The following is a 27,448-nucleotide window of genomic DNA, read 5'->3' as shown; positions in this document are numbered from 1 at the left end:
TAATGTCATAACACATTTAGGCCTTTTATCAACATTGTGTTTATTTTTGTTTGTCGTATTAGATGAAAATCCAGTTTCATTTTTTAATTATGATAATCTGTTTCCTCAGCAACATTTATTGAAGAGCTTATTCTTTCTCTAGTCTCACCTCTAATTGTCATGTCAACTATTATTTGACTATGCACTTTTGGTTTTATTTCCTGGATCTCTATTTTATTTTATTTTTTTACTGTATGTATATGATTTATACAAATAACATGTCATTTTGATTACTGTTGCTTTGTAATACAGTCTAAAATCAGAAAGCATGATGGTTTCTAGTTTCTATTCTTTCTCAAAATTTCTTTGGTTTATTGGATTTTTTTTGTGGTCCCATTTGTATTTTAGGATTTTTCTTTGTTTGTATGAAGAATGTGATTGGGTTTTTGCATCAAATTTATACATTGTTCTGTGAATTACAGAGATTTTTTTAACCATATTAATTTTCTGATCCATGAGCGGGATATATCTGTTTTTCTTATATTCTATTTCTTCTACAGTTGTCTTATAATTCTTAATATTCAGAACCATCACCTTTTAGAATTAATTTATCCATAAGTAAGTAGGAACATCTTTTAAAAATAAAGTTAAGGAAAATATCATTTTCCAACTGTAACATTCAGCAGCATAGGCCTTAGTCAGTGCTATCATTTTCATGTGTCAAATTTATTCAAGAAGGATGATTTCACTGTGGGTATTAGATAAAATAGCACTCTCCATCACAGAGTTCTAAATGTATAAAGCAGGTTACCATCCTTCTATACAATTAAAAATAATAAGCCTTTTCCCTTAAGTCAGTCTCTTGTAGTTCACAGTAAATTACTAATATAATCCACACCCCTACTCATTTTTCCTCATAATAAATTCAGTTCCCAACTAGTCTCACATTGAAATTTTCAGAACAATGAAATTAATCTTCCACTTTTATCCTGCGCAACACTAAACAATGGTTGACTAAAGTCAGTTCCTCTTACTGTTAATATGGTACTGATAGGACTACTTCAAGCATGCTCCATACTAAATTCACTTTATTCCAACTCCTATACAGATAAAAGTGCTTTGCACTTTCTCTCTTGCATGTGCTACAGACACCAAGATCTGAGATTTCAAAAGACATGAATTTCAAAACCATGGGTTTGAACAGTAAAATCATTATTATCTTGGTGTTACTATTCTCCTATAAATTAAAACGCAAGCCAAAAGCAAAATGAGGAGCCCCTTTGCCCCACTAAGAAAGGCTGTTATCAGAAAGAAATAAACATGGTGCTGGTAATATATATATATATATATATGCACTTAATGTTGACATTATTGTGTAATATCATATAAACATTTCTCAAGATAATTAAGACTTAAACAGCTATATGATCCAGAAACCTCACTGCTGGGTAGACATCCAGGGGAAATGAAATGACCATCTCATGTACCCATGCTCATGATATTACCATTTGCAATTGTCAAGAATAGAACCCATCCAAAGACCAGGAACTAATAACGGACTTCTAAGACTGTGGTCAGACACACAGTGGAATAATATTTAACCAGAAAAATAATGAAATCCGGACAAAAGAGATAGAGATGGACACTATGTTAAGTTTACTAAGCCAGACATAGGAAGACACATCGCACCAATCTAAATTACATGTATAATCTAAAATAATTGTCATAGAAGCTGAGATTCTAAGGTAGCTAGCTACTAGAAGCTAAGAAGATTAGGAGAGGGGAAGAATTAGACAAAAGCTAAGGTCAGAGTAAAAATTTCTGGTCTGCTATTCTGGTATACAATATGGTGAGTATAGATAAAAATATACTGTCATAAAAAAGGTTCTAAAAAGGTTTTTAAAATGCTTCTAATCATAAAGAAATTACCATATTTGGGGAAACATGTTTACCTTGATCTCAACATTACATAGTATAGATAAGTATCAAAAGAGCATGTGATCCCATTTAAAATGTATAGTCTATAAGATTTAAATTTTTAAAGGAATTTAATTAAAATATTAAATTTTGCTTATTGAGTTTAAAGTACATAGCATCCTCTGAATTTAATTAAAATATTAAATTTTGCTTATTGAACTTAATGTATATAGCATCTTCTGAAGTTACAAGTTACATTCAGTCCAAGGGAGGCACACTCTGTAATCTGAGGAAATTAGAAAACCGGTCTGAATGAAATGTGCAAGTTTCAAGGCATGCCTCAAGATGCATCTCCTTTTCCTCTGGGGTAGCAGAACTCCTTAGCTACAGCCTCCAGTATATGTGTGCAAACCAAAATAGTCCATCGGCAAATCAGTGCAGCAGTGCTCATGTGTTAATAATCGTCCATCTTTCTTTCCTCAAGCCCATGCTGGAGCATTTCTGCATGTGGTACCAGAAATGCCAAACCTTTCCCTCTGTGCTAGTCTCCTGCTCTGCACCTTCACTCTGCTCACTCCAGGTCTGCTATATACATTTCAAAATATATAATCTTCACAACATCCAAGACTCCCTCAATCCTCCCTCCATGAGTAATGAGCCCTGACCTGAGGGTTCCCTTTTGTGCCACTCTCATCTACAGAGTTCTGCGTTAAAGTGATGATTCCTGGTCATGTCTTGGATCCCTGGTTTTTCTATTTATCTCATTCCTGTTTTTAGCTTCTGATCTAGAAAACTTCTACATAGCTCCTGGCTGTGCATCATTTCTTTGAACACAAATAATTGGCAAGTGATATAATCTTACTCATCAATTTCTGCTTCTCTTCCTGTGTTATGGGTCCAACCCAGACAGTCATTGTTAGGAAAAAAATGTTATGAAGTGATTTGCTGCCAGTTTTCTTCCAGTTAGTTTAAGAATTTCAAGTTTTACATTTAATTGTTTGATATATTTTAAGTTGCTTTTTGAATAGAGAATAAGGTAAGGTTCATTTCAGTCTTCCATTTAAGAATATCTAGTTTTCCAGAATCGTTTATTGTTCTTTATTCAATGAATATTTTTGGTAACTTGGTTGAGAATCAGTTGGTTGTAGGTGTGGAGAATGTTCTCAAGGATCTCTGCTTTATTCTTGCTCTGTTTGTTTTTATACCAGTACCCTGTTGTGTGACTGCTGTAGCTTTGTGGTGTATTCTAACGTGAGGTAGTAAGAGGGCCTGTCTTCTGCTCATGGCTTACTTTTGATCATCATAGTTTCTTGCACTGCCATATGAGCTTTTAGGATTTTTAAAATGGTTTTATAAAGAATGTGATTGATACTTTGATGGACAGTCATTAATTATGGTTTGCTTTGGGTAATGTGAATACTTTTGCATGTAATATGGATACTTTTAAAATTCATGAACTTAAAAGGACTTCTCGTTTTGTATGTGTGATGTGTGTTTTTAGATTTTTAGCAGTACTTTTCAACTTTTATTAAAAATCTTTATTTAATCACTTAGGCATATTCCTACGTATCTCATTTAGTCTGCTCTTGGGGCTTGAGGGGCACATCCTTCCTATTTTGGAGGTATCAACAACATCAATTGTCTGTTCTTCTGTAATAAGATCCAAGACTACTTTTTCAAGTACTTCCTCAGTTTTACATTTGGTGAAGCCTCTGAGTATAAACTTGTTTCTACATTTTTCCCCGTATACATAACAAACAATGTAGATTGCTTTGTTTGGTTTGATTTTATTTCAGTTTCATTTGCACATTAAATTCTGAAGTGTTTTTACCTGAGGATGCATTTATCCACTATTCAAGAACCCTTTGAAACTATTGGTTTCTCTAACATAATACCTCAGTAGCACTAATAATTTGCTTTATAGAATCTTGCTTGTTGTCATAATTTCAAGACTTACTACACTAGCGGTCATCAGAAAACTCTGCTCCATCCCATTCTGTAATAGGAATTGTCTAAACTGCTTTCCTGCCTAGTTTCAGCTATCTTCATATCTATAGCACACATTGTTCACTAATGGGAAATTATTAATTTCTTTATTGCCTAATGTCCCTATGTTGAACTTTGAAAACATTGAGCACTGGTCATTTCAAAAATAATTATACAAATATAGGTTTTTTTCAAGTCAACTTATTCCAGTATTATTTTTAAAACCTATTGGTTTACCTTTGTTGTTAATTTTCCTTTAACACTGACTAAATATAATTTAGAATAGATTTTATTGTTTTTCATGCCCCCTCTTCTCTGGCTCTTTTATGTGCATTAAATTTACTCCTAGGCAATAAGAGAACTATAGTGCCTTCTTTAACTGCTGCTATATCCATGCCCTCCTCTTTCTAGTAGTGATGATCATGGGTAGATTCCAGACATGATTCTCTTCACATGAAAGTTTTTTGGTTGGAGAAATTACTGAGCTCTCTGGGTCTCAAACATACAAAATTTTTAATTGATTTTTATATAATTAATAGTATAACATATGAGAGCAGATGTAGCAAAAATAAGCTATTTTAATGTCGCTCTACATTATCTTAAGTAACTACCTTCATCTTTCTGATGGTGACCATTAGAATGGTAGATTTCTTGATATTGGTCCAAATATTTTTGGTAATGGACCTTGAACTTGTAAGTGGATGTGAGCATAAATTTTAATGAAACTAGCTACTGTATTCCTGATAGATGTTCTTTTTCTTCACCTAACAGGAATAACAACTCAAGTTGCCATGAAGAACAATGTCCTCAATACGAACGCAACAGTGCCAAACCTTCCAGTTTCAAATGCTACTTTAACAGTACCAACTTCTCAGCACAAAAGTGAGTATGACGATTAGTGCTCCTCGACTGTCCTATTGGGTAGGGCTAGCCTCAGAATGTTCTCTATCCCAGTTTCAAAAGATCCACACTCCACCCGTGCTTCCTTCTACTCACCATCAAATAAGACAACACTTTGTCTTGATTGCATTTTTAACATACAGTCTACTCACAGCCACAATGGTATGGATGCCAGTAGAAATTAAGATACGGTTGAGTAGTCATTTGCTAAGTCATTTGTCTTCATGAGGACAGTCACTGAGCAAGATACACAGCTCTGATAAAATTTTAACATTCTCTCAGAAAACAACTCACTGAAAATTATTCATGAAGCTATAATGTGAAAAGACATAACATTGGAAGAAACTGAAAATATTCACATGAAGAAAACAGAAACAGAGAATGTCTTCAATATATTGTGAAAATAAAGTAAATCAAATTTTCCAAACTCAGGAAAGATTGAAAGATTTAATGTTTCCTCTTTAAGATCTAAAACATGGCAAAGACATTCCTTCTCATTGTTTCTGCTAAACACTATAGCTAAAGGCTCTAAAGGACTGACAAATAGACAAAGAGCACTATTCAGGTATAAAAGAAAAATTAATATTTATTAGCATATGGAAAAGTTATCTAGATAGAAAATAAAACTAACAATAAAATTATAATAATCACAATTTTAACACAAAATGCAAGACATTAAAATCTTATTTTATATTTTAGTAATGTCCATCCAAAAAATTAAAAATTATTCCATATAAAATAATGCCAAAAAGTACAAAATATTTAGGAATAATTTCAATGATGCAAATGCAGTGCCTCTCCCCTAAAGCAGTCATTACTCTATTAAGTCAATATCTAAATAAGTGGACATTACATATTCATGGACTAAAAGGCAGTGTTTTGAAGAGTTCTTCCCAAACTGATAAACAATTCATTGATAATTCAGAGTGTCAACAGAATGACAGAAATATTTCTTAAAAATTTATAAATATCCAAAATTAGAGTTGAAATGAGAACATAGACTTAGCAAAATGCTTTTGACAAAGAATAAAGTGAATGGATTTGTATAACTCAATTTCTACCTTTATTCTACAGCTCCAATAATCAAATTTGAACATCAGGGCTATTTTGCTTACTGAATGAATTATACACAAAATATAAGAAAGTATTATCCTCAGCAACCCTGTCCCCTGATTGCTGGTTGGCAAAGCTCTGACAGTTCTCTCATTTTAAGTTTGTGGCTGATGTTAAGAACGTAAAAGAGTATTTGGTTCTTTTGCTCTCCTTGTGGAGCTCCTGTCCTCTCCAGATCTTACTATTTCCCACTTCTTTCATAAGATTCCCTGTACTATGCCCAACGGTTGGCCATAAGTCTCAGCATCTGCTTTCATAGTCTGCAGGGCAGAGCCTTTCAGAGGCCCTCTGTGTCAGGCTCCTAACTTGTTTCCTGTTTTCTTCTTCTGATGTCCATCCTCTTTACCTTTCAGGATGGGGATTGAGCATTTTAGTCAGATTCCTCCCTCTTGATTAGTTTCTTTAGATGTACACATTTTAGTAGGTTTATCCTATATTACGTGTCTATATGAGTGAGTATATACCATGTATGTCTTTCTTCTTCTGGGATAGCACACTCAGGATGATCTTTTCCAGTTCCCACCATTTACCTGCAAATTTCATGATTTCTTTGTTTTTTATTGCTGAGTAATATTCCATTGTGTAGATGTGCCACAATTTCTGTATCCATTCTTCAGTTGAGGGGCATCTGGGTTGTTTCTAGCTTCTGGCTATTACAAATAAAACTGCTATAAACATGGTTGAGCAAATGTCCTTAATGTGTACTTGAGCCTCTTTTGGATATATGCCTAGGAGTGGTATAACTGGATCTTGAGGAAGCGCTATTCCTAGCTGTCTGAGAAAATGCCAGATTGATTTCCAGAGTGGTTGTACAAGTTTACATTCCCAGCATCAAAGGAGTCTTTCCTGAGACTGATAATCCAACCAAGTACCATGCGTGGAGATAACCTAAAACCCCTGCACAGATGTAGCTCATGGCAGTTCAGTGTCCAAGTAGGTTCCATAGTAATGGGAACAGGGACTGTCTCTGACATCAACTGATTGGCCTGCTCTTTGATCACCTCCCCCTGAGGGGGGAGCAGCCTTACCAGGCCACAGATGAAGACAATGCAGACACTTCTGATGAGACCTAATAGAGTAGGCTCAGAAGGAAGGAAAAGAAGACCTCCCTTATCAGTGGACTTGGGGAGGGGCATGGGTGGAGAAGGAGGAGAAAGGGAAAGATTGGAGTGGAGGAGGAAGGGAGCTACAGAGGGGATACAAAGTGAATGAAGTATAATTAATAAAAAATTAAAATATATATAAAAAACAAACAAACAAAAAGAACTTAAGAAACCTGAGACTTCCCAAATTTCAATGAAAATGAAGGCACAACTTACCCAAATTTCTGGGATACAATAAAAGCAGTGCTAAGGGGGAAGTTCATAGCACTAAAATTCTCCCCAAAGAAGTTTGAGATATCTCATACAAGCAACTTATCAGCACACCTGAAAGCCCTAGCAAAAAGGAAGCAGACACATCCAAGAGGAATAAACAACTGGAAATAACCAAACTCTGAGCTGAAATCAATGAATTAGAAACAGAGAAAACAATTCAAAGAATCAATGAGACCAAGAGCTGGTTCTTTGAGAAAATCAACAAGATAGACAAACCCTTAGCCAAACTAATTAAAAGGCAGAGAGAAACTATCCAAATCAACAAAATCAGAAACAAAAGGGGGACATAACAACAAACACTGAGGAAATCCAAACAATCATTAGGTCTTACTACAAAAGCCTATATGCCACAAAATTTTAAAAATCTAAAAGAAATTGACAATTTTATTGATAGATTCTATTTATCAAAGTTAAATCAAGATAAAAATAAGGTAAATAGATTAAATAGTCCTATATCTCCAAGGAAATAGAAGCAGTCATCAAGTCTCCCTCCCAAAAAAAGCCCAGAGCCAGATGCTTTCAGTGCAGAAGTCTACCAGACCTTAAAGAAGAGCTAACTTCAATTCTCTTCCAACTATTCTACAAGATAGAAACAGAAGAAGAATAACTAAACTCATTCTGTGAAGCTGCAGTCACCTTGATACCTATACCACGTAAAGACTCAACCAAAAGAGAGAGAGAGAGAGAGAGAGAGAGAGAGAGAGAGAACTTCAGACCTATCTCTCTTAGGAACATTGTTGCAAAAATACTCAATAAAATACTTGCAAACCGAATCCAAGAGCACATAAAAGATATCATCCTCCATGACCAAGTAGGCTTCATCCCAGGAACGTGGGGTGGTTCAATATACAGAAATCCATCAAAGTAATCCACCATATAAACAAACTGAAGAGAAAAACCACATGATCATCTCCTTAGATGCTGAAAAAGCATTTGACAAAATCCAACACCCATTAATATATAAAGTCTTGGAGGAGATCAGGGATACAAGGCACGGGACAGGAATCTACCACAGAGGTCCTCTGAAAGACTCTACCTAGCAAGGTATCAAAGCAGAGGTTGAGAATCATAGCCAAAGGCTGGGCAAAGTACAGGGAATGTTATGAAAGAAGGAATCTTATAAAAAAGACCTAGAGGAGACAGAAGCTCCACATGGAGAGCAACAGAATCAAAAAATCTGGGCTGATTTCTGAGACTGATACTCCAGCCAAGGACCATGCATAGAGATAACCTAGAATCCCTGCACAGGTTTAGCCCATGGCAGTTCAGTGTCCAAATGAGTTCCCTAGTAAAGGAAACAAGGACTGTCTCTGACATGAACTCAGTGGCTGGCTCTTTGATCACCTCCCCTGATGGTGGAACAGCCTTACCAGGCCACAGAGGAAGATAATGCAGCCAGTCTTGATAAGACCTGATAGGTTAGGGTCAGAGGGAAGGGAAGGAGGACCTCCCCTATCAGTGGACTTGGGGAGGGGCATGGGAGCAGATGAGGGAGGGAGGGCGGAAATGGGAGGGGAAGAGGGAGGGAGCTACAGATGTGATACCAAGTGAATAAATTGTAATAAATAAAAAAATAAAAATAAATTTTTAAAAAATAAAAATATTTAAAAAATAGAATAAAATTATTGTGAAATCATAAGAAAGAAGCCTTATGTTTCTCAAGTCATTATTATGGGCTGGAAGTATGTGTGTCTAAAGCAATCCTAAAATCCAGAGAAAGGCAGGTATTATTTAGGAGATAAGAGCTAATGAAGCCTGTTACTTAACTTCCTCTACAGAAGAACAAAATCTCCATTTTTTAGCATTCTCTTTGAATCACATTTATTTCTCTCATGCTATTCTTTTATTCTGTCTGTATGAGATAAGCTCCTAAAATTATAGAATTTTAAAAACAGAAAGCATCATCAATTCATTCCTCTGAAATAACGGTTAAAGGCACATGGGATTGTTGAATGAATTTTTTCACTAACACTTTTTCGGATGAGCACCTGTGTGTTGGACAATAACTGCAAAGGAGCAGCCTAGTAGCAGATGAAAAAGACAGCATAGTAGACAAACATTAACCGGGTAATAACAAGTCGGTGTATTATTTATAAAAAGACAGAGAAAGAAGTAAGTGGTGATGTGGCCAGTTTCCCTGAGGTCAACAATACCCTCTTAGTGTCATTTAGCAGGGAGAGCTGAATTAAGGGAAAATGAGCATATGATGCCCACAGAAGAGAAGCTGAAAACAAACATATAGAGTTTATGTTGACTAGCAAAGAGTATGCCTGGTGATAGAAATGAAAGGGACTTAGGTGGCCTTAGAGTAGGAATCAAGCTCTTGTCTATACAAGGCCAAATGACCACAGTGATATCTAATGAATAACAGTACATGGTAAGGAAAAAAGCAACAGTGTGATCTTGTTTATATCTTCAAAAGACACGAAACTATGAATGTACAAGAAGAAATCATCGTGCTAAAGTTCATAAAATTTGTCTGGGCAATGGTTTCTTGCATATGACCATAAAATCACAGATAACAAAATAAATCACAAAAAAAGGACAAAGCTGTTATATTTTATGAAACTAAAAACCTTCTAACTTGAAATGACCATGCATTTAAGAAGTTAAGATCCTAAATAAATAAGAATTCAGACACCTCAATAGCAAGAAAACACTGAGAAAATGAGCAAAATACTCAGTCATTTCTCAATAAGAAAATAATAATGGCTGAAAATCTATACTCATTTTAAATCATAATGACATATGACCTCATATTTTAGAATATCTTTTATTAAAATGATGAAAATGTTGATGATAATATGGAAGAAAAGAAACCTTGGTAAGTTGTTGGTGGGAATATAAATTAGTAAAAACAGTAGAAAACCATATGGATGTTTCTCAGAAAATTAAAAACAGACCTAACATATGATCCGGTAATTCCACCTCTCTTTTGCTCTCTCTCCATATGTGTGTGTGTGTGTGTTTATGCATATGTATACCTGGGAGACATATACTTATATCTGTGTTTATTGGAGCCACACTAAAAATAGCAAAAGTGGGGAACAACCATCAGCCCCCATCACCAGATGATAGATAAAGAAAGAGAACATGGTGAAATGTGTCTAAAATCGAAGCGTACTGAGACTTTACAAGGAAGAAAAACATACCACATGAGACAGTGTGGAAGAACTTGAAGGTCACTGAGCTATGTGAAATAGGCTTGGGATAGAAATACGGACGTTTCATAACCTTGCTTATGTGTGGAATCTTAAGAGCTTGGCAGTACAGGCCTGAAATCCTAGCTACCAAGAGGGTGAAACAAGAGCACCTCACCTTTAGAGTTGCCAGGGTTGCATCATTAATTCAAGGCCAGTCTGAGAAACTTAGCAGGACTCTGTCTCAATGTTTTGTTTGTTTGGTTTGTTTTAAGATGAACTCACAGCTTAAGGGACTGGAGGTGGCAGCAGTATGGAGAAGATATGACCATGTTCTGGCTAGATAGCGAAAATCACTCCTAGGGCTTGCTCTTACACTACGCCACCATTGTTGAAGGTGTGTGGTTGGAAACTGAGACTAGACTTTACCAACTGTCATCACAATCCAAGGAGTAAATCTGTGAAATAGCCTTTCTATGCTGCATACATATGTCAACATCGTTGCATGGCGTAATGCTTGGGAGCATGCATCACTCTCTGGCTTTCACAGGTCCTGTATTAAGGGATGTGGGCGTTTTGATGAGTGTCATGAGGGCAAGAACATAGCAGTGGAAATATGGGGAAAAGACGACTCCCCGTCCCACAGCAGGGAAAGACTGAAATCAGAAGTTGGCATGAGATCAGTGACCAACTTTCTTAAGCAAGGCTCTGTCTGACTTCTATCATTGCCCAAAATAGTGCCAGCTGGTCACCCAGTGTTTATTTAATATATAAGCTTTCGAGGGGAGGCGTTATATTTGGAATATGCGTGTTCAGAATATAGCATTCTGCCCCTGGATCACCAGGACAAAATGACTTAAGTCCATCTCCAATCTATTTTTTTAATTGATACAAACCAGAGTCACCTGGGAAAATAGAATTTCAGTTGAGGCCTTGTCTCCATTTAACTGGCCTATGGGCATCTCTGGGGAACAATTTTCTGATTGAAATGGAAGGGTCCAGTGCATGGTGGGCAGAACCATCTCTGCAAAGGTGCATCTAGGCTTTATAAGAAAAGGTGAGCAAGCCAAGGGAAGCGAGAACCAAGGGTTTTGCTTCAGTTCTCCAGGTTCCTGCCTCCAGCTCTTGCCCTGTCTAAAATCAGGAATTAAGGATGTTAATGTAATGAGTCTCACGACTTCAACAGAGCGCTCAAGTCCAGAGCAAGCAGACATGGAGAGAAATAAAAAAAAATATATGCTAATAAGAAAGAGAAGAAAACCCAGATTCAATTTGAGAGGCTTGTGTCTATATATTAAATAATCCTAAATATCCCACAAAAAAGAACGAACTGAAACAAAAGCTAGGATGAATAAATGAGTTTAGTGGATGTATAAATCAACAAATAATAATTATATTTTGCACTGATGACTAACGACCTCTAGAGGAAAATAAGACAATAATTTTAGTATATCCACAATAACAAAATACATAGGAATAAACTTAACCAAGAAAGTTTTTACTATTCTCAACTGTTCATTGAAATATTTAGACTTTGAATCTATTTAATTTCAGTGCATGATTTTTTATTTGCAAGTATTTTTAATAAAGTTTTGATTGAAGCAATATTGAAGTCTGCTACTCAAACCTGTAAACACTGCTGAAAGAAATTAATCTGGTGGATAAACAAGAAACATTTCATCTCAACTCCAGAAAGCAAATGATCTCCGTATAAACAAGGGCTCTTTACTATAATATAACATGGCCAAGGTTAAAAAAGTCTCCACATGTTACATAACTTATCAAAACTTATCCAGTATTGCATTTAAGCCAGCACTATAGTGAAACCTGTAATTCCAAAATGCATGGGAGGAAAACGGTGGTCCAGATTTGATTGTCTAAGCAAGCAATCTCAAGAAGCTGGAGTACAAAAAAGAAAATGGAAGGTAGAAACTAATAAAAACCAGTGTGAAATTAATGAATTAACACAAAACAACAACAAAGTATATCGATAAAATATAAAGCTGTGGATTTGAATATAACAATAGAGGCTAGAAGAGAAATGCTACAAAGAAAGCCTCGGAAAACATACAATAATTTTGTAAGTTTTGGGTTGAGTAAATGTCCTTGTCATACAGTGGAACATCTTTCAGGTGTATGCTCAGGAGTGGCATAGCTGGATCTTGAGATATGGCTACCATCAGTTTTCTGAGAAAGCACCAGGTTGATTTCCAAAGTGGTTGTACAAGTTTGTACTCCCACGAGCAATGGAGAAGGGTTCCCCTTTCTCTGCTTCCTTGCCAGCATGTGTTGTCACTTGAGATTTTGATATTAGCCTTTCTGACAGGTGTAAGATGGAACCTCAGACTACTTTTAGTTTGCATTTCACTGATGACTAAGGATGTTAAGGATTTCTTTAAGTGCTTCTCTACTATTCGAGATTCCTCTGTTGAGAATTTTCTGTTTAGCTCTGTATCCCATTTTTAATTTTTATTTTAATTAATTACAGTTTATTCACTTTGTTTCCCAGCTGTAGCCTCCTCCTCCAACCCCTCACGGTCCCACCCTCTCTCCCTCTTCTTATTCTATGCCCCTCCTCCAGTCCACTGATAGGTGAGGTCCTCCTCTCCTTCCATCTGACCCTAGCCTATAAGGTCTCATTTAGGACTGTCTTCCTCTGTGGACTGGTAAGTCTGCTTCTCCCCTCAGGTGAAGGTGATCAAAGAGTCAGCCCATGAGTTCATGCCAGAGACAGTCCCTGTTCCTATTACTGGGACTGTATAGCCCTCTTGGACACTCAGCTGTCATGGGCTACATCTGTGTTGAGATTCTAAGTTATTTCCATGCACTGTCCTTGGTTGGAGTATCAGTCTCACAAAAGACCCCTGGGCCCAGAATTTTTTTATTCTGTTGCTCTCCTTGTGGAGCTCCTGTCCACTCCAGGTCTTTCTATCTCCCCGTTCTTTCATAAGATTCCCTGCACTCTGCCCAAAGTTTGGTTATGAGTCTCAGCAAATGTTTTGATACTTGTTGGGTAGAGTTTTTCAGAGTCTTTCTGTGGTAGGCTCCTGTCCTGTTCTGTGTTCTCTCCCTCTTCCAATGTCCGTCCTGTTTGCCTTTCTGAATGAAGATTGAGCATCTTACCCAGGGTTCTCCTTCTTGATTAGCTTTGTTAGGTGTACAGATTTTAGTATGATTATCCTATAGTATATGTCTAATATCCACTTGTAATTGAGTATATACTATGTGTGTCTTTCTGCTTCTGAGATACTTAATTCAGGATGATCTTTTCTAGATCCCACCATTTGCCTGCAAATTTCGTTTCCTTACTTTTATTTGCTGAGTAGTATTCCATTGTGTAGATGTACCACAATTTCTGTATCCATTCCTCAACTGAGGGACATCTGGTTTGTTTTCAGATTCTGGCTATTACAAATAAAGCTGCTACAAACATGGTTGAACAATTAGGGATAGTGCTACCTCAAGATCCAGCTATACCACTCCTAGGCATATACCCAAAAGATGCTCAAGTATACAACAAGGACATTTTCTCAACCATGTAGCCCATGTTTTAATTGGTTTATTTGGGTTTTTTGGTGTTTAATTTCTTGAGTTCCTAGCAGATTTGTTCGTAATAGCCAGAAACTGGAAACAACCTAGATATCCCTCAACTGAAGAATGAATAAAGAAACTGTGGTACATTTCCACAACAGAATACTACTCAGACATTTAAAACAAGGAAATCATGAAATTTGTAGGCAAATGTATATAACTGGAAAAGGTCATCCTGAGTGCGGTAATACAGACCCAGACAGAAACATATGGTATATACTCACTTATAAGCAGATTTTAGTCATATAGTACAGGATAGAGTCCAATGGCCATCTTAGGCTTCATGTCGACCCACTATTAAGGGTGTGGGGGATATCTCTGACAAAGACTATGTTGCCGGCTTTTTGATCATGTCCCCCTGATGAGACTTCCCTACCTGGCCACAAGGGGCGAAGATGGACTCAGTAAATAGAGGATCTGGGGTGTCCAGGTCCTCCCCTATTCTGTGGGATAGGTAAGAGGGAAGGCAGGAAGAAGGGTGGGACTGGGAGAAGAGTGAGGGGCCTATGACCTAAATTTAAATTGAATTAATTAATAAAAAATAGTAAGTTTGGGGCTCCAGTGACACAGATATATATAATAGAACTCATGGAAGAAAGAGTGAGAAAAGGAGGACAGAAAAATATTTTGACAATGTAATTAAAAACAATTAACCAAGAGAGTCAGGAAGCATGATAAGCATAATATTAAAATTTTAAAAAAAAGCAGGAAAAAAAAACACACCAAAGATAAAAGAAAATCTTAAAATAAGCTGTTGGAAAAAAATGGCACATTAAGTAAAAGGAGCACGGGAAATGACAGCTTCTTCAGGAACAATGCCTGCCAGAAAACAACCAGGAACATTTTCTCTACTGGCGAGGGACGTCACCCTCCTGCTCTGCGGAGACTTTCGCAGACCTTCCGAGCTGAGAAACTTCATTATGAGAGAAGACATTCAGCAAAAGAGAAATATCACCCAACAGAAATTTAGATCTAAATAAAGGAAAAGAGTGCTGAGAGTGACAAGCTCATGGGTAGATACAAAAAGCTCATTTTAATATCTGTTAATTACAATTTGTAAAAAAAAAAAAAAAAAAACTTGGTTCTTTTTAACCCTGTTTTAGTCTCTTCAATAGAGATCTAATAGTTTGGTTAAAACATAACAAGAGCATTTGCAGCATGAAATAGACTTAATATATGGAACAACATAAATCTATGAAAACAACAACATAATTTTCGAGATGAGAGAAATGACTACACAGTTATAAGATCAATAACAGAATAATTGTAATCAGAAAATAAAGCTCAGTCTGGGTCTAAAGATATGCCTCAGCCCAGAGTACCAAGGAGCCCACTTTCATCCCCAGCACCCACATCAGCCTGCTCGCAACTCTACAGCTGCAGAGGTTTCTGGCGCCCTCCGCTGGCTCCCTGCACCACCTGCACATGTGTGCACATACACACAATTAAAAATGTTTTTTTTTATTAAATTCTCTATCCAAAATAAGGCAATAAAAGAAGAAAATAAAGAATAAACAGGGAAGTAAATACAAATGTCAGACTCTTCAGCTTTAAATCAAGTACAATAGTGACAGAAATGATATCACATGAAATAAAATGGCTTAAACATTTCTCTTATAAAAGTCTTAAACTGAACCAAAGTGTGGCTGAACTACATGCAGAATTTAAAACTCTTTAAATATAAATTGACGGATAGTTTAAAAATGGAAAAAGACATCCCAACATTGCAAAAAGTTGTGCTAACATAAGATGAAAATGGCTTTAGGATTTATAACTTATTAGGGTTAAATAGGGTCATTTCAACCCAAACCACTGCAGCACGCTGAACATTCTGCCAGTACTTTATGAAAAGCTCTAAACTTTAACATCGTTAATGACAGATTGCTTAGACAAGAAGCTCCATGATGCATATTAGTCCTAGGCTCTTGCAAAGTAGGAGGATACGTGTGTGCATCTCTTCAGTAAAGAAAAGATTTCCTAACCCGCAAATGCCCTTTACATTTCAGTAAAACAAAATTAAGTGCAAACTATCTACAAAAAGTAAATCCTCGGTATAGAAACCAGAAAATATGGATGAATGGCTATCCTAGCTTTGAGAAATTAGCATTGATCAATTTACATTCAGAGATGTTTTAGCACGTGAATCATGGCACACAGAATGTGCTGCACCCTACAAATGAGAATACTGTACTAGCTAGTGGATAGCTAATGGATGCCATTATTGAGGTCTTTCCCAAGTCTAAATGAACTCCAGTGCTTTCAGTAGGTTGCCATGGACACTCCTCTCTGACGAATAAAGCCATCCACCATGGCTTGCATCTGTGTGTGAACAGTCTGTGGTCCCTGGGTCCCTTGAATGAAGGTAGAAAATTTCTGGTTTCCTTCCTTCACAAGGCTTAAAAGCAATTCTAGTATGAATATCTCACTAAAGAAAGCTTTTGTTTTTAGATCCAGTGAAATATTTCATGATTCATATTTCATAACTTGGATATGGTGAACCACTGGAACAGTGGTTCTCAACCTTCCTAATGCTGTGACCCCTTAATACAGTTCCTCGTGTTGTGGTAACCCTCAACCATAAAATTTTTTTCTTTGCTACTTTATAACTGTAATTATGTTACTGTTATGAATCATAATATAAATATCTGAGTTTTCTGATGGTCTTAGAAAACCCTGTGAAAAATTCATTCAACCCCAAAAAGGGGTTGGGAAACTTTACATTAAACACAGTTAGTTTTCTGAGGGCTGTGGTGGCAGTGCTGTATGTACTACACAAAATTCTTACAGAATCATAATAATCTAACTATGGAGAAAAGACTTGATATTTTCTTCCAAGATTTCTTAACATACAAGTATCAAATTGGTATATCTTTAGGTTGTATTGTGTTGGGATGTTGATTTTTAAAGTTCCTCTTTGAGTTACTGACTTCAGTTAATTATTAAAAAAATTTTGAATGAATATTGCCCTGAGATTAGGACAGAGATTAAGCAAGTTCAGAAGTTGCCATGTGTATAATTCTGCCATTTTGTACTACATACTTATATGCAATGACAGACTTAGCATTGACAGTTATCAAACCAAGCATCAGTCAGCTGAAGAATGCTGAAGATACTCTTCGTCATTCAGTACTAAAGATGTAACTCTTTACGTAAAAATAAACAGGAAAGTCCATCTCAATAGCATAAATATGCCTTCATATTCTTAATTATATGTAACATATTTCTATATTATATATAAATCATTAATAATCTATACTATAACTGTTATGCTTTTCTACTTTATAATGATAACATTTATACACAATAAATAGATTACCAAATAAATTTCCTTATCACATGATTAGTTACAATTTATTGTGTAGTTTACCTTTAAACAAAAAGAAGCTGATCTAACTGAGTAGACTCAGTTGTTAGAAGTGCTACTATCTGACCATGATAATGGGCTACACCAAAGTCTTTGTTCTTCAAGGCTCCACACCTGTCTTAAAGCAAACAGTGGTGTCTCTGATCATGCCAAGAGAAGGCTGAGTTAGTGGTTATGAGTAATGATTCTCAATTCAAAATGCCTTTTAATAAAAATAATTTAAATACAAACATTCATTTGTGTTGTGGCCTTTGGTCAGCTCTGAATCTCCTCTGAGCCTTAGGGTTTTCATCTAGAGAGAAGTTAAAAGATTAAATCTGGGATGGGAAAATTGCTCACTGAGTAAAATACTTGCTGTGTAAGCATGAAGACCTATGAACAGATCTCCAGCGCCACCCTAAAAATCCAAGTATGGCTGTATACATTCTAACCCGGGGCTGGCAAGCAATGGCGAGGTGACCCCCTGCACTTCCTCACCGTCATTCTAGACTCCCAACATCAGCCTCTGGACTCTGGACAGACACATGCAAGGACAAGGACACTGTCACACACTGGAACACACACACACACACACACACACACACTGCATTCCTCATAGTCTCCCCCATGAACATTAAACTGAAAGGAAATAACATGCTTATTGACAGTTCCCTTCCAACCATCATAGAAACTCTATCTCATGCAATGCTATTGTTCCACAGTTCAGAAAACATTAATTTTTCTCATTGTCAATACAGAGTCAATGTTAGTTTATAAACTGCATCATTCATCTATGTCATTCCCTTGAGGATTTAACCATAACTTTCTTCCTCTGCTGGCTAGCTATTGACATAATTTGCTTTGTGGGTACAAACAGGAGGGATCTGCAGAATAATAGTTTTAGTCATATGCCCCAGTTTAGACAAACCAAAAATACTCTCATGTCTGTGTCCACTGACTTAATGTCAGATGATAGAGTAATACAATGCAAATTGGTGATAATTTATTTTACAGTAGAAATAGACAATCATATCTAAAAATAGCTCTATACATCGTTCTCCAGCATTTAGTATCACATTTTATTTGCCACTGTAGTTTCTTATCTGGAAATGCCATCCTTTCTATGAAATATGCAACGTCACTTGCTGCATTGCTGGTAAAGCTTTCTGATTCAAATGATAATGTTTAAACTTAGCTTTAGAAATATATTTGCAGTTTTTCAGACCACAGTTTCATACTACCGGATCAAATTCAACAACAGACTTTAACAGTTCTGTCTTTGACTGATCATCCAATGGTGAGGATATTAGCAAAAGCATCCCACGTGCATCTGAGGTTTGATTTCCCTCACTTCCTCTACAGATCTGAGTGTGGCCTTCTGATAGCACATATGTGTCCTTACAGTTATAAATAAAAACTAGAGATACCAACATTTAGCCATATGCCATACTATTTATTTTTACTGAGATTTTTATATTCTCCAAATTAAGCCTAGGTTTGAACGTTGTGTTCATTTAAAAACAGTTTCTTGTCTTCAGACTCTTCCCACTATTTTAAGAAGAAGGGAGCACACATTCCTTTTTGCTTTTTGTTTTTTTTCCAGAAAATGCTGGAGATCAGATCCAGGCATTGAGGGCGTCAGGCTCCAACTTCTGATTTACTGAGAGAAAGTCTCACTATGGAGCTCAGACTAATCTCAAACTTGTGATCCTCCAGCTTCAGCATTTCAAGTGCTGGAATTATATAGGCTTGTGCCACTGTGCCCGGCCATATTCTGTTCTTGGCTAAAATTCTGACATCTGTAGAATTTTGTCCTCAGCGTTTTATTCCTCCTTGTATGCATATAAGTAGGGGCCTGGACCTCAGGCTGTCCAACATAATGAGATGAACTGATGTGTTTCTTTGCATTTAAGCAGAGTTTCAGGGCACAGTTAGACTTCTTACCTACTCTACAGCCACATAAAATTATTATGCATCTTGGAGGCTAAAGGAAATTCAAATAAAGGAGAGTCTGAAGGTTTTGTCTGATGCAAGCTTAAAATTTTTCATTTTCAAATAAGTCTATAGCAGAAAAGGTTGTGACCTGATATTAATAAAAGGAACAAAGGGTTTTGATTTTCTTTGTATTCCAATCCTAGCTGCTAATAAATATTTTAACTGCATCTTCCAAATGCAGCATTATGCCACTTTCAAAAGTATTTTAATTAGTTATCAAAAGAAGGAATTAATTATATCAGACTCAGACCTAAAATGTTTAAGAGGAGAGAAACTACCCACTTTAGTGAGAGTAGATGGGTTTAGAACCAAAGCCCTGGATTGTCACTATGGTTCCACCTTTAAGGAAGCAATTTGATTTCTCTCAGCTAATACCTGCAGATCTGCAAAATGGGAGACCTATTTCTCATAAACATCAAATTTAAAATTTGTCGTTCTTTTCCATTTACTAGAGACATAGTATGGCACAACCTAGGAACGGGTACGAGAATCACAGCTCTATATATGGAAAAAAATCTATTCTTAGACGGGTGCAATCCATCAGAAAATATGTTACTGTACTAATAAAACCGAAGTGGGAAGGGTATGCAGAGACAGTTCAGTGAGGTGGCTTGAGAGAGCCCCAAACCACAGGGAAGAACAAGAGAAGCCCAGGTCTGGAAGAAGGCTGTGTCTTTGAGCCTCTGATCCACCAAAACAAGGTGGAGTAGAGTTAAAGAGAAAGCCGATGGGTCAGAGACCTGAAGAACGAGGTAGGGTTCCTGATTTTCTCTGAAGACCGGCCCGTCGCAGTAAGGAACTGGAGGTCCTGGTAAGTCAAGGTTAGCTTTTAAGAGATTTTCCTGGGAGCTATTGGGAGCTAGCAGGTGTTGGAACAGATTGGAGTTTGGAATAAACTTTTAACCTTAGTGCTTCAGAATATACAGGAATAATTAAAAATTCAAAAATTTAAAAAGGGAGATTCCAGAAGGGCCACTATTTTATGGCCTTAAGTAACTGAAAGATAATGGTCGCTTGCATTGATCCAAAAAAAGCAGGGGAAGAAGTGGATTGGAAAACACCACTCAAGGGTGTTGTCTGAGATGTGTTGAATTTGAATTAGTAAGGCTGGCTGTTGAGTTGTGTATACACAGGAGGCAAATCATTTGTGAATGTTGTTACTAGACTTCTATTTGTCTCGGAAGTATATTTCTATATTTTTCACAAAGCAAGTACTCTTTGTGGCCCATGTCTTCAAAGTCACTGAAGGGACTTTTTATGATGACTCTTTAAAGTGACTATCTTTACTAACATCTTTCCTGGACAGTAGTCACCATCCAGGAATCCCATCAGTTTTTAGTATATATGTCTGCCTCTTCTTGCATCTTTCCCAAATGATGTATAGGGTCTTAGTAGGACAGTAGCACAAGATAGCCCCCTCCACACGGGAATTAAAGTACTTATGGTTCATTGGGTTATACTTAGGTATCCCATAAATTTAAAAAAAAATGACCTGGGTAGAGTCTTAGTAAGCTAGAGAAGCAACATAGGACCCCCTGTGTATGTCTTTAAATAAAGTTTTGTAAAAATACAATGGTAGTCTTTCTTTGGTATTGTGTATGACTGAGTTCACACTGAAAAGCAGAGCTGAGAAGCTGCAACAAACACTTTGTAGTACACAAAACCCAAGAAATTTGTTCCTTTAGGAGGAAGTTATAAGTACAATGATTTCACCTGTGGCAATGCCATGATGAAACTGTTGTTTAAAAAATAAGAAAAGGGGAAGAGACCAAAAAGTTAATTGATTCTTGCTCAGTGGTTTTCTGCAGTTACAAACATCCATGGTTCTATTTTCTGTGTGACAAATGAATCCAAAAGAAGTTGACGTCTATAAAACTTACCTCTGAAACCAGAGGTGAAAATCAGATACTATATTCAACATTTAATTTCAGTGTTTTTGTTTTTTTTCTCGAAAGCTGAGAATCAGAGTTCAATCAAAACAACAAAAACATCAGGTAAGTCCATTTTTCTCTTCTAAGAGTATTCATCAGAAATATGCCAAAAATGAGACCAGATAAGTGGACATATATGTACATGCATACGTGAGTTTGAAAGCACAGTAAAATAGAAAATGATACAAGACAGCTAAATGTTAGGAGGTTTTGAGTTTAAGAAGCTGAAACTAGAAATACCCAAGGTATGCCTCAGGACTGTGATAGAGGTAAGTAGAGCCATTCCCGGGAAAGCAACCGCAAATATCTCTGCACAGTTCTGGCTATATTGGTCAGTGTGTCCTCTCAAAGGAGTACAGTGTCTTCACCTACTTTTGCACAAAATCTGGTTCTGACATCCAAAATCATGTTGCAAATAACAGTTAAAACCTAAAATGGTAATGCCAAGAAGTTCCCATGTCTAGACACCTGACTTTTATTCTGAATAAACAGCTAATAGGAGAGGAACAGGAATTGCAAAGAGATCCTTGGGGTGAAGAAGATGGTAAGGCTGAGTGCTATTTGACCCTCTGCATCTGTAGAGGATTGGAACCTTCACTCTTTCTTCCTCTTACTAATAGAGATAAGTCTTGAAGGTTCTCATTCCTTGCTTATACAAAGTTAGAAGACGGAACTGAGATGGCTCAGTGAGATATTTCTGTATAAGATGAGAACATGAGTGTGGTTATTGTTAATGGAAATAATTATATGGTCAGAAGACAGGTTTGGACTTTCTACTCATTAGAATAAGGTGTTGTGTAGGGGGTGTCTGCTTCATGCATGTGCAACACGAGGGATTTGTGTATTGTAGAGCAGGAGAAAGTCAAACTTTAGCTGACAAATTATATCTTTAAAGGATTCAAACTGAATATGATGTCATAACAAATATGCAGAAAAGTATATTCAATCAACTACCTCCAACAAAGACAATAAGCATTTGTTTTATATCCATTAGGTATAACACTAAGAGAAATTTGGAACCTACCATTAAAAGGCCACTTAGGGCGATCGGTCAATATTATAAATAGCTATAATAACCTAGCAGTCAGGCAGATATTTTAAAGTGGTTCATTCCCAGTGAGCTCCAGGCAGCTTTTTGAATGAGGCAAACATACTTTCTGAATAAAGAGAAAAAAAAAGAGTTCACCAAAGAAATGACCTTCTAACTACCAGATTATTCTACCCATTCAGAGGAGTTCAGATCTGATGGAGGCACAGAGGGAACCATTAAAAACTCATGTGAGCTATTGATTCCCCGGAGGTACAGACACCATCACATAACAGCGCAATTTTAAGCAATGCTGGAATTTGCCTTTTCTCTGCCTTATTCTTAAAACTGAACCTTCTAGTCCTTTGTTAAGAGAACTCATTCCGAGGGCCTGTGGTAGATAGACCACACTCCAGTGAATGGCCCTACGCCCGATTATTGGCAGCACAAATTGGACTCAATGGATTATTTAAAAAAGAAAAGAAAAGAAAAAGAACACAAAGTTGGGGTGGGGCGGGATGAGGAGGTGGGGTTGTATCTGGAAGGAATTGTGTGAAGGAGTAAATATTATCAGACTACATTATATGAACTGATAAATCTTAGTAGTTGTTAAAAAGAACCCTGAGTAAAAGCATAATACAGTGTGTCTCATTATACAGGGGAAAATACATGTCGTTTGCTCTTAATATTTTGTAAAATACAACTACATTAGTGTCAGTTCTCTGGTTAAATATAGCTAATAAGACATGTGTATATAAAGCTATGTTAGAAGGATTTGAGGGCCTGAAAGTTTATGTGACCCTACAGTGAGCAAGCTGGAGTCTCGGGCAAGCTGACAGTGTGCCAGCCTCAGCTCAAAGACATAGAAACCAGGGAAGCTGATGGTGTGGCTTCGGTCAACACAGAAGCAGGCTTGAGGAGATGGGTCGGCGAGCAAGGCATTTGCTTCACAAGTGTTAAGCATCTGAGTTCAGTTTCCCAGAAGCCACATAAGAACAGATGCAACAGCGCAGGTCTAATCCCAGTGTGCTTATGGCGTAATGGGAGTTTGACACAGAATGATCCTTAGAAGCTCGCTGGCCAGACAGTCTGAGACACACAGCAGCAAAGCAAGATGACCTTATGGGTGGGTAACTATTTACAAGCAAATGTAATAGTCTTACTTAAAAATCTATTGATCCTGTGGCAGAGGAGATAGAACATGGAAATAGTTTTAGAACATATTTAATTTACACTTTGCCTCTCTTTACTTACGGTCAGACATATTACTTCACCTTCCTGAGTCACTGTACTTTGCATCCTTAAGACACAAGATTAAACATACTTTCTTAGGGATAAAATTACCTAGCACATACGGAAGTAATAGTATCCTGCTTTGTTTCTTCTTGTATCTCATGAACAAGTTCCTGAAATTTAATAGCTATTTAAACTAGATCAGGGAGGGGAAATCCTACCTCAGTATCAAATTCTCTAGAGTTATCTAAAGTAAATAGATATCAGGTCACAGTTATTTCCAGGTGAGAATGTGTTACTATCTCAGGAAAATCACATTGATGCCTCAAAGCAAAATGAAGGACGTTTTAGATAAAACTTTGACATTGCTGTAGGAGTTAGCCCACTTCAGAAAGGTAAGCTCTGAGAACAGACATCAATGTCAACCATAAAAAAGAAGAAAAACTTTCATCTGATATTATATCTATTAACTAGACAGAGAGTTTCACCATGAACATAAGCACATAAGAGCTAAGGCAAAGCAAAGAATCATGGGACAAGAATCTAAGATCTTAGAGCTAGAGGAACATGTAAAATCCTAAGGATCCTCTCATCACATGCCCATGTGAAAACACAGCTGTGCCAGCCACATGAATAGCATTCATTATCTGAACTGTGGATGTTCTAGTTCCTGTTATAATAAATCATTTCATGTCTGATGAGGAAAGCCCAGCATAGACTCCATCCTTTTCTTGGATGTCTGAATGTTCAGCACCCATCCTTATGCCACCTATACTTGTGGAAGTTCTTGTAGTCTATTTACTTCCTCCTTTTGCCTTGGTTCTCATATCTTGATCCTGATTAACATATAATATATAATAAATATATATAATTACTGAAGCTTCTCAAATATTTCCTTTGTTGTAAAGAGTGGCTTATTCATAAGATTTCATAAGAGGCAGCATAGACTCTCTCATTATGACCCTTGGAATACATTTATGCTTGTTCTTTCTCCCTAGTTTCACACGGATGTGTTTGAGCTGTGCACCTCACCACCTGTCTTTGCTGCATCTTACACTCTGCTATGCTCCCTTCAGTATTTACCGCTATTTGTGGTTATTATTGAATGGATACAAAAAGAAACAATTTAGCATGTCAGCATGGATGGGGAAGATCTCACAAAGTCTCAGTCTCAGATAAAGAGCCACAAATTCTGAGAGGGAGAGAATTAGTCTTCGCCGAGGACAAGACCTCTAATTTGCTATCTAATACCAAGTGGTCAACAGTAAAAAAAATAATTACATATAAGAAACACTAAATAGACTCAAAAGGTTGTATTTCTATGTTTATACATATGAATGAAAATATATAAAAGCAGCTGCAGAGAAAGGGGAGAGATGCCATCAGACAGCAAGAGCAGGCAGGAGAGGACAGCTGGGTGAAAGCCTCTTTGATTGACATTCATGCTTAGGAAGTTTTAGAAAGGAAGTCAAGGGATCCTCCAGCCCAAAATTGTCTTAGGTGTTCACGGCTCTCAGGAAGTGGTGGGCATTATTGTCCCTGCCAGGCTTTCTGCAGGCTTGGGGAATCAAAACCACCTGTATTTCCATAACTTCAATCCTTTGAAGACCATTCTTCAACTAAAGCTCAGATTTCTTAGGACATCAGTAAGGTCTCCTGTTAGTAAAGATCCCAACGACTTATGAACATCACAGAAAAAAAACGTGCAATGGTGCTGATCCCAGCACTCTGGAGGCAGAGGCAGGCAGAGCTACACAGTGAAACCTTGTAAAAAAAAAATTCTGTATCAGCACCTATGAGGAAAACGTGAATGTATTTCAATAAGCAAGGCTTTAAGAGAGCTTGCTTCACATAGCTTCCTCTGAGTTTTGGCGTGAAATTTATAAACCGCATTTAAATTGTGACACAGTGCCTCGATAGTTCAACAACCATAACAGTCACAAAAATCAGGGTGGAGGACCAACCTGTATGATCTAAGACTGACGTGTTTTCCAGCTTCCCCCACTCCTGACTGGAGAGAAAAAAAAATACCTAAAAACATAAAAATGTCTGAAAAAAATCCACTTACATGCTTATACTTTGTACTTTTGAGAGAATAGTAAACTGTTTTTAGTAGGAAAGTTCATCTTTCTAAAAGGGATAATCATGCAATATAGCTACATCATACAACATATATTACAAAATATTACATAATTTAAAAGAATTATACTAGGACCATCTATTCTCCCAGACAATTTAAATTTACCATTACTTAATCTTTAGAGTGATAACACAATGTAAAGTGATATTAGCCCACTTACATGTAAAAAAGAAAAATCAGACAAAAAGAGGTTAAACGACTTGCCAAGCCTCCACAGGAAATAAGTTTTGCAGTCAGATTTCAGCTCTGCTACTTGGCTTTCAGAATCCTGTTCTTATCTACTGCATTATTCTTTACTTGTACCTTCCCTGACAGTGTTATTTTGGTAGAATCCAGGGTAGCGCATTTTCCACACAATGAACAAAGAATATGAATCAGAACAATAACAATAAGAACAATAGGAATCCTTCTGTTAGAGTCACAGAAAGGGTATTATTAGGCTCACAATCTGTGAGTTCATCTAAGTACCATAAATCAGCAATATATGATCATGCTAAAGTCAGGGGTTCTCGAATTGTCAGGTGCCAATATAAGTCATAACCAATATTTTTAATCTGAAAAAAATAACAGAAATGTAGATACCAAATAGTATTACATCCATCACAGGTAAATGCGTGCGTGTTGAATCCAGAAAAGATTTCTTAAGAGTTCCACTTACAAGAAAAACAAAAACCGCAACGTGGAAGCTTCTGTTTCAACAGCACTGACCATTCGCTAAAGAAGGGTTACCATGACAATCTTCTCCGGGGTCACAGCAGTAACCACTGGCCCTGGACAGTCAACTCACTTCAGCTTGGAAAGCTTGGGGTGGTGTTGATTGAATCACAAACAATCGGTCCTAAATCAGCCTTTGGCCTGAACATGAGGAGGTAATGAGGGTGGGTACGGAGTCTTGAAAACTAGCTGTTGGTAAATCCCAAGACCATTGATTACTCAGTCAGACATCTTGTCCTCTACCTAAACACCTAAAAGACTATCCATCCTTATATGGCCCTTGACACAGAAAAACCCAGCTAATGGTGTGGAGCTTTCAGCTGGCTCCCACTCTTTCACTTAATATTCCTTTTTTTTTTTTTTTTTTTTGCCTGCTTTGTGCACTAGCCTGACATTTCTCTTTGTTCTTATGGGCATGTATCTAGCTCCCTCCCACAGATCTCTTGCCTGGCAAGCCTGGAGTAGACACTCAACATGATTCTTTCCCCCACAGAGCATGCAGAGTGTGCTATGCTGTGGGTGGCAAAGGAGAAAAGAGCCACGGCAGCCCTAAAAATATCAACCTCTCTGGTGCAGTCATGCATGGCCTCAACGCTCCTAAGGAGGCTTAAGCAGAGTGGGTGTCTCAGTGTAGGGAAATGGGCAGTCTTGCTTTAGTGCACACTGGCTGAGACAGGCACTCGTGGGACTTATGGTGAGAGTTAGGACTTTTGCGCTCGGGAGCTTCACAGGGAGATGAGGCAGAAGCCGTGATACAAATGAGAACTTGGTGCCACAAGAGACAAAGAAATCACTTCCAGAAATTCCAGATTGCAGTTTTGCTGTCATTTTACAGTATGATGAGTTTATAAAGCATTCAGTGTTTGTACTTTCTTGTATTTGGTGAGATGCCATGTATTGTGTTACATATATTAAGCTATGCTGTCTTATATTTAAAGTTTTAATTATTTCTATTCATAATAATAATATGCTCTGGTTGAATATGGAAAGAACATTTTCCTTGAAGGAAGAAAGATCATGGTCACTGGAGGAAATACAAATCAAGCAGCCATTATTCTATGGA

The 27,448-nt window shown here is 37.1% G+C and overlaps 1 protein-coding gene across 1 annotated transcript in view; it reads left to right on the top strand.

Moving 5' to 3' along the window:
- Emcn (endomucin) overlaps positions 1 to 27,448 on the top strand; it is a 91,147-nt gene that overhangs the window by 46,297 nt on the left and 17,402 nt on the right. Inside the window, exons 4-5 of the mRNA XM_060392656.1 lie at positions 4,654 to 4,764; positions 21,296 to 21,334. Coding sequence (XP_060248639.1) covers positions 4,654 to 4,764; positions 21,296 to 21,334 — 150 coding nt within the window. The remainder of the gene's footprint in view (positions 1 to 4,653; positions 4,765 to 21,295; positions 21,335 to 27,448) is intronic.

Source organism: Meriones unguiculatus, chromosome 10 (assembly GCF_030254825.1).
Source record: "Meriones unguiculatus strain TT.TT164.6M chromosome 10, Bangor_MerUng_6.1, whole genome shotgun sequence".
Lineage (NCBI taxonomy): Eukaryota > Metazoa > Chordata > Mammalia > Rodentia > Muridae > Meriones > Meriones unguiculatus.
This window is presented reverse-complemented; position numbering and strand designations above follow the sequence as displayed.